The sequence below is a fragment of the Tupaia chinensis genome, unplaced genomic scaffold, assembly GCF_000334495.1.
Source record: "Tupaia chinensis unplaced genomic scaffold, TupChi_1.0 Scaffold000104_1, whole genome shotgun sequence".
Lineage (NCBI taxonomy): Eukaryota > Metazoa > Chordata > Mammalia > Scandentia > Tupaiidae > Tupaia > Tupaia belangeri.
This window is the reverse complement of record NW_006159568.1, coordinates 3035921-3048200: the sequence shown is the minus strand read 5'-3', so window position 1 is coordinate 3048200 and position 12280 is coordinate 3035921. Positions and strand designations below refer to the sequence as shown.

General features: G+C 52.2%; 1 protein-coding gene across 5 annotated transcripts in view; it reads right to left on the bottom strand.

The window, feature by feature from the left end:
* PAX5 (paired box 5) overlaps positions 1 to 12280 on the bottom strand; it is a 212093-nt gene that overhangs the window by 45243 nt on the left and 154570 nt on the right. For all 5 annotated transcript variants that reach the window (XM_027770032.1, XM_014586019.2, XM_027770033.1 and 2 more), the window contains one exon: positions 6853 to 6954. In XM_027770032.1, the coding sequence (XP_027625833.1) occupies positions 6853 to 6954 (102 nt within the window). The remainder of the gene's footprint in view (positions 1 to 6852; positions 6955 to 12280) is intronic.

The following is a 12280-nucleotide window of genomic DNA, read 5'->3' as shown; positions in this document are numbered from 1 at the left end:
GCACAGATGTGACACTTGCAAGGCTGGCCCACATGGGGAGGTTTGGGTTCACATCTAGAGACCTCCTGAGTATGCTGGCCATAGGCATGCCCGTGATGCAGGACCAGCTAGGTCAAGACCCTTTTGGGGGTGCCATCTCTCTCTCTCTCTGTCCCTCTTGCTTATGGAAGAAACAGATACAATTCAAAATATAAAAGGGATATTTAAAATATAATAATATTAATAGCAGAAATAATAATGAACACATGGTACTTAATATATGCCAGGCAAAATTCTAAGTTTTTTGGTATATTACATCATTTAATGCTCACATTTATTATCATCATCCCCATTTTATACACAAGGAGAGCCCAGAAAGTTATGTAACTTGCCTCAAGTCACACAGCTAGTTAGAAGCAGGTTCAAAATCAGGTGGCCTGGTCCAGAGTCCATACTCTTAACCACCAGCCTCCCAGTGCCTTACCACGTGCTGCCCACCCTGGAGCCCTCCGGTCCCCAGCCCTTGGCCAGCCCCAGCCTGCAGTCGGCCCCCCGTCCATGGTAGGCCCCAGCAGCCTGCGCTGCATTGAGCCAGCCTCAGACTCACTGGGGCCACAAGAGGGTGGGTCAAGCTCTCATTGGAAGCCCAGCCTGAAGCTTCCCTGTTTCCTTTTCTTTCTGTTTTTGGCTAGAGGGCACATGAAGTCACCAGAGAAAGAGAGAGAGGGAGAAAGAGAAAGCGCGCTGTGGGGGATGGCCATGCATCTCCTCTGCCTCTCCCTCCTCTCGGGATTTTGGGCACACGTGCACGTGAGCTCAGCGTCTTTCTCAAGCTGCTGAGTCAGGGACTCAAATCACATGATTGGCCAAGTGGGATCCAGCCACCATAACCACCAGGCCTCAGAGCCAGCCTTCTTTCATATTCACCCCTATTTCCTGAGTGTCACTTGGCACTAGCACTGTGCCAGGCACGAAGGACGCAGCAGGGACAAAGCAGACACAGCCTTGATTGTTGTAAGCTCCTGTGTGCCCTACGGAGTGAAGGGAAGCCAAGACAGGACCAAGCTGCGCCTTCCAGCTGTGCTTAGCACCACGATGAAAAACATAACAGGGCCCTCTGAGAGAGGAGTGGGGGTTCTGGCTTAGACAGCATGTGGTAGGCAGACCAGGGCCACCCCCACCACCGTCCCCAGAACCTGTGACTACTGCAGGTCACCGGGTGAAGGGACATCGAGGTTGCACGTGGAAGCCAGGCTGCTAATTAGCTGACCTGGCCATTGAGAGATTATCTGGATTATCCCGGTGAGTCTCCGTGATCACAAGAATCCTTAAAAGTCAGAAAGGGAGGCTGGAGAGAGAACCAGAAAGATGACAGCAGGGTGGAGGCTCAGCCCAGCACTCCAGCTTTGGAGATGAAGCGGCCCAGGAATGCGGGCAGCATCTATAAGCTAGGAGGGGTGGGGGGGAATTCCTTGGTGGAGCCTCCGGAAGGAACAAGCCCTGCAGACACCTCGATTTCAGTCCAGCGAGACCCATCCTGTACTCCTGATGTCCAGAACTGGAAGATAACACGTTTCTGTTGTTTAAGTCATAGTGGTGGCCATTTGCTGCAGCAGCACTAAGAAGTGAAGGCATATCTGGTCACTGGGGAAGGCCTCCCCGAGCAGGGGAGCCTAAATGGGGAAGAGAGAGCCAGGCAGCTGGGCAGAGAGCAGGGAACAGGCAGGTGCAAGTTGGGAAGGAGCAGGAGCCACTTGTCCCCCGACCCCCGCGCCCACAGGGGCCCTGTGCCTGTTCCGCTCACGCTGAAGTGTCAGACCACCCCTCTGGCCTCAGGCCCGCACACCACACTGCACCCTCATTTCCTACTACTCCAAGAAAATAGGAGTCACTGGTTCAGAGAGCGACTTCCCTGAGCATCTAGAAATGATGCTCAGCCGTCTACGGGGCGTGGAATGGCCAGGACCACAGGGATGGCCACATTCCTCTGCGCTCACTGCTCTGGTGGGGCAAGTGGGCTGGCTACGTGGTTCTTGAACCGGTTCTGTTCAGAGACAGTTCCTTGTTTCTTAGGAGTCAAAGGACAGCGGACTCCCCCTCGCTTCTCCCTCTAGCCCAGCATTTTTAAGACTTTCAAATGCCATGTCGATATCCATTCAGTTCACAAATGCCCTCAGGCAGAGATCAACAAGTTGCACCAATCAAGAGACCTTGAAATCTTTGGTGCAAACCTTTTGGCATTTGCTGGGACTTGATGAACATCACATCTGAAAACTGCCTCCATTCCAAGCTGATGTAATACACTGTGTTTGCTTTCTTCGTGTAACTGATGGACAAAGGGCGATCCAGAGTCTACAGCGGGGCAGAAACTGCGTCTACAAACACTGAGAATACCAAGAAGCCACGTTTTGCAGAGATTGGGCTGTCCTGGAGCCAGAAGGAGTAGAAAACACTCGGGTGACAGAGTCAGGATTCAAAGTATGAGTCCAAAGCAATAAACTGACATTTAATATGGAAAAATGTTACTTCTATTTCTTTTCAAGTTCCCAGGTTGGACAGCCTGCGTGTACCTGGAGGCCATCTCTCTTCTGTGTGCCCCAAAAGCAAACCTTAACAATAGAAATCCTCCTTTATAAACGGTGGGTGGTGGGGGCCAGGGAGGGCAGCCAAATGTTTCCCAAAGCCTCTGGGGGGAAGAATAACCCAGAAGACTTTGGAATTTCTTCTAGGTGGCCCTGCCAGCCCGCCAGAGGGGAGGACAGAGGACTGTCTGCCATCGGTCAGACTGCTGCAGTGTAACCGCCTCAGAGATGAAGATGCACAGATCTTCCAGAACCCGGCCCACCTTGCTTCTCCATGGCCCTGCATTCTGTGAAATAGTACCCGCACCTTAGGGCCACCACAATCGAACGGATGTTCCCAATCAGAAATCTGAGCAAAGAGAAACCCTCACACAGGGGTGGTATATCCACGCCCCTGTGCCTAAGTGCCATCTTATATGGTGAAGGGGTGGGAGGTGAGGCTGGCAGATGTGATTAAATCAAAGATCTCGAGATGGGGGATTATCCAGGTGGGCCCAGATGCATATGTATCTACCTAAGAGAGAAGAGGAGATCTGACACAGACACAGTAAGTGGTGGCATGAAGACGAAGCAGCCCCACACCAGGGTGACATAAAGCCCCACGTCAGGGAAAGCCCAGAGCCACAAAAAGCGAGAGGAGAAACAACAGATCTTTTCTGAGGGCCTTCAGAGGGAGCACAGCCCTGATTTTGGCCCCGTGGTAATGATTTCAGACTTCTGAGTTCCAGAATAAGAGATAATAAATTCCCATTGTCTGAAGCCACCAGGTTAGTAGGCATCTGGTAGTTGCCACAGAAAACGAATACAGGGTCAATATCATTCCCCCTGCATCCCTACCTCAGCCAGCACTCACAGGAGGGCCCCAGGATGTGTAGGGACTGGGAAGGGTGCAGAAGACTCAGAAGGTCCCAGTGAAGGCGGTGGACAGGGTACAGCTGACAGTGCCATGGAAACACTGGGCCACGTGGTAGGAAGGAGCCAAGCTGAGAGCACTGTTCCCCAGAGGAGGGCAGGTGACCATTGCACTCAGCCCTGAAGGGGGAGGCTGAATTCCATCAGGTCAAAGTGGGAAGCACGCCAAAGGCACAAAATGAAGAAGGAACTGGTACCAGAGTCCAAGGTGCGCAGGGGACCAGCGAGCAGTCAGGGACGGGCTGGGGGAGGAGACTGCAAAGGCAGGTTGGGCAGAGCACCATGACATCTACAAGGCAGGCCCACGAGCCCTGCGCTGCGGAAAGGTGAGTCCTTGCTGTGCCATAGGACAGCCCTGGGCACAATGCCCACAATGACACTACGTGCAGGCCAGTCAAGAACGGGGAGCTAGAAATCGTGTTGGAAATGAGTCCCAAAGCTCAACACTGGTCTGGATGCTAAGGAACAGTGACTAAGGGCTGGGCCTGCTGGAATCCCAGCCCCAGAGCCTGGGCAGGAACCACACACATGCTCGGGGCTAAGTGGGGAGAGAAGGCAAAGATGGGGGCAAGAGAAGGACAGGAAGAGGCCAGAGGAGACAGAGACAGAGAAGGAAGGAGTCAGGGGAGAGGGCAGCAGGCTCCTTGCACCCACCCCTGTCCCGCTCTGCCAGCAAGTTTCGGTAGGCCATACCCTTGCTCAGGCCCGTGCTTCCTGCTGCCACTGTTCATGGGCAAGGAGCCTCTATCATTGCCCCTGGGGGCACCACCAGGCCTACAGCCACGTGAACCCTGAGCCCAGTAATTAGAGCTGGAAGACTCACGGGCGAGGGCAGGTCGTTAGGATAAACTTAGCAAAGGTCAGATGCTTCTCTGAACTCAGCCTCTTCAGGGTTTGCAGAGGGGAGCTGAAAGGGTGACCTCGCTTCACCTGCCAACATGCTCTTGACATAGGACCCAGGGCTGCAACCACCTCCCCATGCCATCACTGAGAAGTCAGAGCTGAAAGACTCGTGAGCATGCAGGCAGCCCAATGTGGAGGACTGAGTGTCTTACAGGAGTTGGGTGATGTGGGCAGAAGACCCAGGTTCAACTCTCCTGCCCACAGCTGTGCACCCTTGGGCAATTCCCTAGCTTCTCTGGGTCTCATTAGTCTTTTTGGAAAATAGGGAACACAGTCTGACCTTGCCCACCTCCCAAAATTGTCACATCTAAGGACTCCAGGGAAAGGGCTCTGCTTGCTACATGGCATGAGGGGCCTTAATGAGCATGACTCGGGGTGCCTCCCTAAGGCTGCCCTAACTTGCTAACAGAGGGGAAACGGCGAGTGGGCATGTGCTGGCAGTGGGGTGTGTGGGGGGGTGTCCCACAACCTCGCCTTGTACACAGCAGTCCCCTGTGACCTGCCGCTGCTCAGCCTTGCTGCAGAAAAGCGAAGGTTTTGCAGGCGAGAACCTGGCGGGCCTCCCCGGCACTGGCAAGGCCCAGGGCAAGAGCACACGCAGAGGCCATTTCCCATATGTCTCATATTTAAAAGTCATAAATCAAGCTAACAAACCGTTAAATGAAATATGCTCCATCCTCCTACCTTGTTAAGTACCTCTTCCAAACCACCTGGAAAGCCAGGAGGGGATTGAGAATTCCAGGACTTCTCAACGTCCTGCACCCAGACGTGGCTGCCCGGGGAAAGCCCGCCTGGCGATAGCCTGCCTGGCGATGATCTGACCTGCGAGCATCTCCCCCCACCCCGGCTCCACTCGAGTGCGTGTTAGCACACCCAGCCTCACGTCTGAGTCTGCCCATGCCCCCACAGAGAGCCAGTCCTCTGGCTCAGCGGTGCACACACGGATGACATGGGCTGTCTTTAGGAAGATGGCCCTGGGAAGAACCTGGAAGAGTTTTGTGCTGGTTTGAACTCTAGAGCGGGCTAGAAGGTGGGGTGTGGGAGCATCCCTTGTCCTGTAGATGTCCCCCGTCCAGTGCCATGGGAGGAGGGCCACTGCCCCGGCAGGTCATAGGGGAGTCTTGAGCAGAGTGGCTCCCAGAACAGGGGTCCCTTTTGCCTGGTCCCAAGGGTGGTTCCAGCTGGGTGACTTGGGCATGTTCTGGCCCCTTTCCAGCCTCAATCTTCTCACCAATAAAGTGGGATGAAGGGTCCCCTGCTTACGTCTCAGAGCTGTTTTGAGGTTCCAAAGAGAAAACCGTCTGGGATGGGGAGGGGGCAAAATACCATTTGGGCTTTTTTTAATAACCAAAGAGTCAACAGTGTGTGTCAGGAAAAGACCAGGCTCCCAGAGCTCCTGGGCACTGACGTGAGTGGCACGCCCCATCCCCAGGTCACCCAAAACAAGAAATGCTGACTCATAAAAGAAGTGTCGCAACATCCAGCAGAGGCCTGATTTCTTCCCCTGATTTTTATAAAAAACATCTTTCAAGTCCAGCAGACAGCATATGGCATAATGGTTACATCGCGGAACTCCCACATAGTTGACCATGGTTCGAATCCCGAACCCAGCAGCTTAAAACTCACACCAGGTGTGTGTGTGTGTGTGTGTGTGTGTGTTTGTGTGTGTGTCCAAAATCCTGAGAGGAGAATGGAGGAGAAGGGATTGTGATGTGGCTATCCCTCTTGGGGGGTGATTTCTCGCTTTCTGTCTCTCTGTCTCTCTTTGTCTCTCTGGCAAGCTCACGCGCCCTATAGCGAAAACCTCTCACAAATAAATGAAAAATCTTTCAACAAAGAATATTTTGGGCATCCCTGCCATGCTAATGCCCTTGCTACAGAGACAACAGTACAATGACGTGTCTGTCTTGTCCCCACGCCATCCCCAATGGAAGAGCACAGTGGCCTCCTTTGCAAACGCCCCCAAACTGACATCACTGGCCAGAATCGAGTCCCAGTGGCCACAGGGTGTCCAGTTTAGAATTAAGTGACAACCCTACCAGCCAGCACCCTCAGCTCCAAGGAGTATGGTGACCAGGGGCACCTCACTTATTCCTTGTGACACAAATTAGGTGGGAGAAAGATGGTCGGGCAGGGAGGGAGGGGGGCCGGGGGAAAGTCCCTTCCTACCAGCACCAGCTGAGTGGCCTTCAGCCAGGCCCACACCCCTCCTGTTCAGACACCCCATGTGGCCGCGGAGGGGCTGTGTGAGTGACAGTCAGAGACTCCCCTCTCTCTGCTGCCTTCCCTGGGCCTGCTGGCTGGTTCTCTCCACAGGCCCAGCGGCAGAGCAAGAGGCCGAGAGCACAGACCTCTGCCTGATTTATTCAGGGCTGCTTCTCAGAAGCGCAGAGGTCACCGGGCTGTTGCGGGGGAAGTCCCCCCACCGAAACCCCGAGCGCTGCCCGCTGTGGAGACGCCGACAGTGTAGACTCACCAGGCACCATCCCTGTCAGCGTCGGCGCTGAGTAGCTGCCCTGTCCGGCGGGGGGGACGTGCGGAGGGTACCCGGGGAGGGTCGTGCTCGCCAAGTCGCGGCCTGAGGAATCAAAGCAACAAATCACAGGGTGAGCATCTCCGCGGCCAGCCGCTCATGTCCACGGCTCCCCAGACACTCTGCACATTTGTCACATCTGGACACTCAATGCAGTGTGCCCCAGCTCTCCCCATTGCTCATGCATGCACACACACACACACACACACACACACACACATACATGCACACGCACACACATACACACAAAACCACCCTGCCTCTAAGAAGTGAGTCAGGGCTCTGGCCCATCCCTGAGAAATGGGACCCCTCGGGCAGATGGGCCAACAGAGGCCCCAGGACACCCTGCCCCGGGCCACTCCCTGTGCTCTCTGCTCCCCGGTATGTCTGGGAGCCCTCTAACCATGGCTTCTGCTCAGCCCTCTGCGCAAACCCCCACCCCCTGCAGCCGCACACAGCCCAACACTAAGCCCGTACAGAGACCAGCTCCCACGGCCCCCTCCTCCTCGTCAGGCCCCACAGTGTGCAGAGGGTGTCCTGGCCTCAGACTCTCCAGCCCATATCTGGACCCACAGGGAGTTCTTCCTTCGGCCTACAGGTGCTTCTTCATTCAGCAAAGACTCAGGAAGCACCTGCTGGTATCAAACACGGTCTGGGGCTGGGACATGGAGGTAAGGCCTTGGCCCTTAAGGAGTGGGCACTCCAGCGGGTGAGTGTCCAGCATTTCTGCAAGGCAGAGATGGTACCACGTTCATCACCCAGGAAAGTGAGAAGTTTTCCCTGAAGGAAAGGATGCCCCCTAGAAAATGGGCAGGAAATGGCGAGCCTGGGGACTAGGGAGGAAAGGAGGAACCTCGACCTCTTCCGAGTATGGGCACTGATGACTGGGGAGGCCAGAAGAGGTCTGGGCGTGGGTGTGCAGCTGCTGACCACACAGAGCCAGGAGAGGCCCAGGAGTACCCAGAACCTCCCTGGGGCTCAGTAGGGCCGGGCAGGCAGCACAAAGGTAAACGACTCCAATCTCCAGGTGGCCACTAGCAGGTGGCCAAAGGAGGACCACCTCTGAGCAATGCCCCCCAAAGATTTCAAGCCAGACTGTGGAATGAGCCTGCGAGCACCCCGAGTGCACCAACAGCCCTTCTAGCACCTGTCACTCCAAGACTGTCCAACAGCACCCGGGGGCTACCTCATTTCACAGGATTCTGCTCACCTTCTGGAACCATAAAGAATACCAGGCAGGGTCAGATAGGAAGTACCCTCTCTGCTCCCCATCGCCCTGGCTTTGGACTGGGCATCCTGGCTCATGATAGGCATGGCCCGTGTCCTACATAAGGCATCGTTCCAGGGAAGCAAAGGCCCCAGGATTTACCCGAGAGCCCTCAGTCCCCACATTACTGCCGCCATCAGAGCTAGTGGGACTTCCTGGGAGAGCTGGGGTCAAACAGAAAAGAGAAGTGGGCAAACCTGACTCCAGAAATGAGGTGAGCTAAGGGGGTCTGCCCTCACCAGCTCTCTGGTGCCTCTTCACTCATCTTCTTCCACCCCGACACCTACACCCTGTACGCAACCCCTCTCTGCTGAGCGTAAGCCCCAGAGAGCAGGTACTGTAACCCAAGGTGGGAATGGCAGAGGCCCACGGATATTTGCTGAGTGAAAAAAGTGGCCCTGCAAGGAAAGCTGCGACTCTCTGGAGTTCATAATAGACCCCTTCAAGAATCAATGCCAAGGGCCCAGCAGGTGGCGTGTTGGTGAAGGTGCTAGACTCCCACATGGCAGGCCATGATTTGAGCACCAGACCTTGTGGCATGCTTTCTCACTTTCTCTCTCTTTTTCTGTCTCTCTCTGGTCAAATTAAAAATACTAAAATAAGGGACCAGCAGTTAGCATAATGGCTATGTCTCTGGACTCCATGTAGTTGACCGCGGTTTGCTTCCCGGACCCGGTGACTTAAAACTCACACCGGGCACGTGTGCATGCATGCCCAAGGTCCCGAGAGAATGGAGGAGAAGGGATTGCGGCGTGGCCATCCCCCCTGGAGTATGATTTCTCACTTTCTGTCTCTCTGTCTCTGTCTGTCTGGCGAGCGCACGCGTCCTGTGGCAAAAACCTCTCAAAAAAAAAAAAAAAACTGGAAAATATTTGTGAGCATTCTTATTTTGTGACAGAATGGTTATTCACATAAGTTCAATAATACAGTAGTATCTGTTGTCTTGCATCAGAAATTGAATTTTTATGGGACTTTGTGCAAATAACAGACCAAATAGAGATCAACCTGATTTTTTTGCAGGTAAGTTAGTTTATACCTCTCTTTAGTGAAAAGGGGGAATAGAGAGAGAAAAAAAAGTTTCGGAAGAAAATTACACTGCATTTGTCACTAGATTCTAGCTGTGTCCATATTCTTAGTTTAAGATTTTTTTAAATCAATGAGATGTGAAAAAATATTTAATATGGAAAGGAAGGAGGGGAAAGGGAAAGGAAAAAAAAAACAGGTAAAAGCATGCTTAATTGACAAAAAAAAGAAGCTATTTGCTGCTGATGATGTATATAATATCTTTGTCTTGACTCACATGCATGGTATTTGTGCTAGAAAAGAAATGTTAAACACTGTAAAGACATGTGATTAAATGGAAAGAAAGAAAAGAAAGGAAAAAACCTTTAAAAAAGAAAGAATCAATGCGAGAAAGGCTCTGGGAGCACTTTCTGACCAACCTCTGTTGCCACTTAGCAGATGGGAAAGCTGAGACCTGAGTGGGGAGCAACTGGCTCAGGCCCCACAGGGAGCAGGTGGTAGGGCAGGTGCTTCAGCCGAAAATCCCTAACCTCAGCCAGGACCCCAGCCCATCATGGTGGGGTGGAGGGAACACTCCCACCAACGTGCTGCCTTCCCCACAGTTGTTCCAGACATGCGGTGTGTGTGGTGACCTGAGGGCTGCCGAGAGGCACCTGAGGAAGCCGAGTGAGCACAGATGTCAGGCTACTCAGTACGGGATTGAAACGCCAGTCACCAGCCAAGAGACAGGTAGAGAAGACAGCCAGAGGCTGTGATGTTCTCATGGGCTGGCTTCCCCAACCAACCACGGAGCACCTCTCACTCCAGCCCCACTCCCAGGCTCACACCCCTGATTCTGAGAACAACAAACTGCAAATACTTATGTAGAAATTACAAATCACCAGGTTCGAGTCTAAGTACCCTAGGCATTATTAACTCATTCAACCCTCAACAACTCTATGTGACACCATCCCCCACTTTACAGGGAAATGAGAAAGAGAAAGGTCAAGTAATTTGTCCGAGGCTGCACAGAAAGAGCCAGGATTTGATTCCAATCAACCCAATGTCAACGTCCATGTGTTTAGTCGGTGCACTCCACCACCTTGCTTGTGGACTTGTCTGTGCCCCGTGCGTGAGTCCAGAGTCTCCACGCATCTCTCAGCTCAGACATGGCCACCATTGCTTGTTGGCTCCATTGTGCAGAAGGAAATTCACCTGCAGTTTTTAGGGGCGTGTGTGCTGGGATGAATACCAGGACCACATAAAGGGGGATGCCAAACCTGTCCTTTGAAAGATGGAGGGCATTACTTGGAAGGAGTCTGCATAGTACAGGTGCCACCTCCTACCTGGTTTCCTGAGCTAGAGAAGAGAAGAGAGGCATGTGCCCAGGGATACTCAGCTGCTCTGAGTCAAGGCAGGGGCTAGACTCTAGCTTTCCTGCCTCCTAAGATCAGAGTCTTCCTTCAATACGGGGTGGTTTTTGTGATCATGCCTGAACCCCAACAGTTTCTGCCACTGTTATACATGCTTTAAAACCTTGATTCTTAAAGGAAAAGTTCAGTGTCTTACTGACGCACTCAACTCAAGAAGTCAAGTAAACAGGTAATAAAATGAACCTAGGGAAGGGAAGAGAAAGGAATTGATAAACAAACAAACAAACAAACAAAAAAGCTGAAAATGAGTTAAGAAATAAAAAACAAATCCAAAAAAAGTAACCAAGAATTGTTACTTGAAAAGGCCAGGCAAGCTTAGCAACATAATGCTCTGCGATGCTCAAGTCAAATGGGAAGGTTTTGGTTCCTGTCCTGAGGTCTCCCTGTACACAGACACACGCATGCATGTCTGTGGTCCTGGCTGGCTGTGGCTGTGAAGAGGATTGTGGCGTGAAGACCCCATTCGAGTGTCCTTCTTTCTCTCTCTCAGAAAGAAAGAATGTTTTTTAAAGTGAAAAAATGACCCACAGAATGGGAAAAAGAATACTTGTAGGGACCAGCAGTTAGCATAATGGCTATGTCGCTGGACTCCCACGTAGTCGACCGCAGTTCAAGTCCCGGACCCAGTGGCTTAAACTCATGCCGGGCGCATGTGCGTGTGTGCCCAAGATCCCGAGAGGAGAATGGAGGAGAAGGGATTGCAGCGTGGCCATCCCCCCTAGGGGGGTGATTTCTCGATTTCTATCTCTCTGTCTCTCTCTGTCTGTCTGGCGAGTGCATGTGCCCTATAGCAAAAACCTCTCCAAAAAAAAAAGAATATTTGTAAATCACATATGTGATAAAGGACTTGTGTGCCTAGAATATATAAAGAACTCTTACAGTTCAATAATAAAAAGACAGCCCAATTTAAGGATGGTTAGCATTCGATGGATCTAATAAAAAAGACAGATTATAACAATCATTGGCAAAGCTGAAGAAAATGGGAACCTTCTTCATACCCTGCTGGTAGAAATAGAAAATGGTGCAGCCACTTTGGAAAAGTCTGGCAATGCCACAAAAGGTTAAATGTAGAGTTATCGTGTGAGTCAGCAAGTCCACTCCTAGGTGTGTATCTGAGAGAAAGGAAAACGGATGACCATACAAAAACTTGTATGCAAATGTTCATAGTAGCATCATTCATAATAGCTAAAAAGCAGAAACTCAAACATCCATCAACTGATGCATGGATAAAGAAAATGCAGTACATGGGAACCAGCAGTTAGCGTACCAGCTATGTCGCTGGACTCCCACATGGTCAATCGCGGTTCGCGTCCCGGACCCGATGACTTAAAACTCACGCCGGGCGCATGTGCATGCATGCCCAAGAGCCCGAGAGGATAATGGAGGAGAAGGGATTGCGGCGTGACCATCCCCCCTGGGGGGTGATTTCTCGCTTTCTGTCTCTATGTCTCTCTCTGTCTGTCTGGCGAGCGCACGCACCCTATAGCAAAAACCTCTCCAAAAAAAAGAGAAAGAAAGAAAATGCAGCACTTGTATATCCTGGAGCCAGCGGGTGGTACAGTGGTTAACATGACTGGATGCCACATAGCTACTGGCAGTTCCAGTCCCAGGTGACTTGAGAAACACAGCTTGAGAATGAAGGGCTGGTGGGCCTCAGACTCAAGTAGAT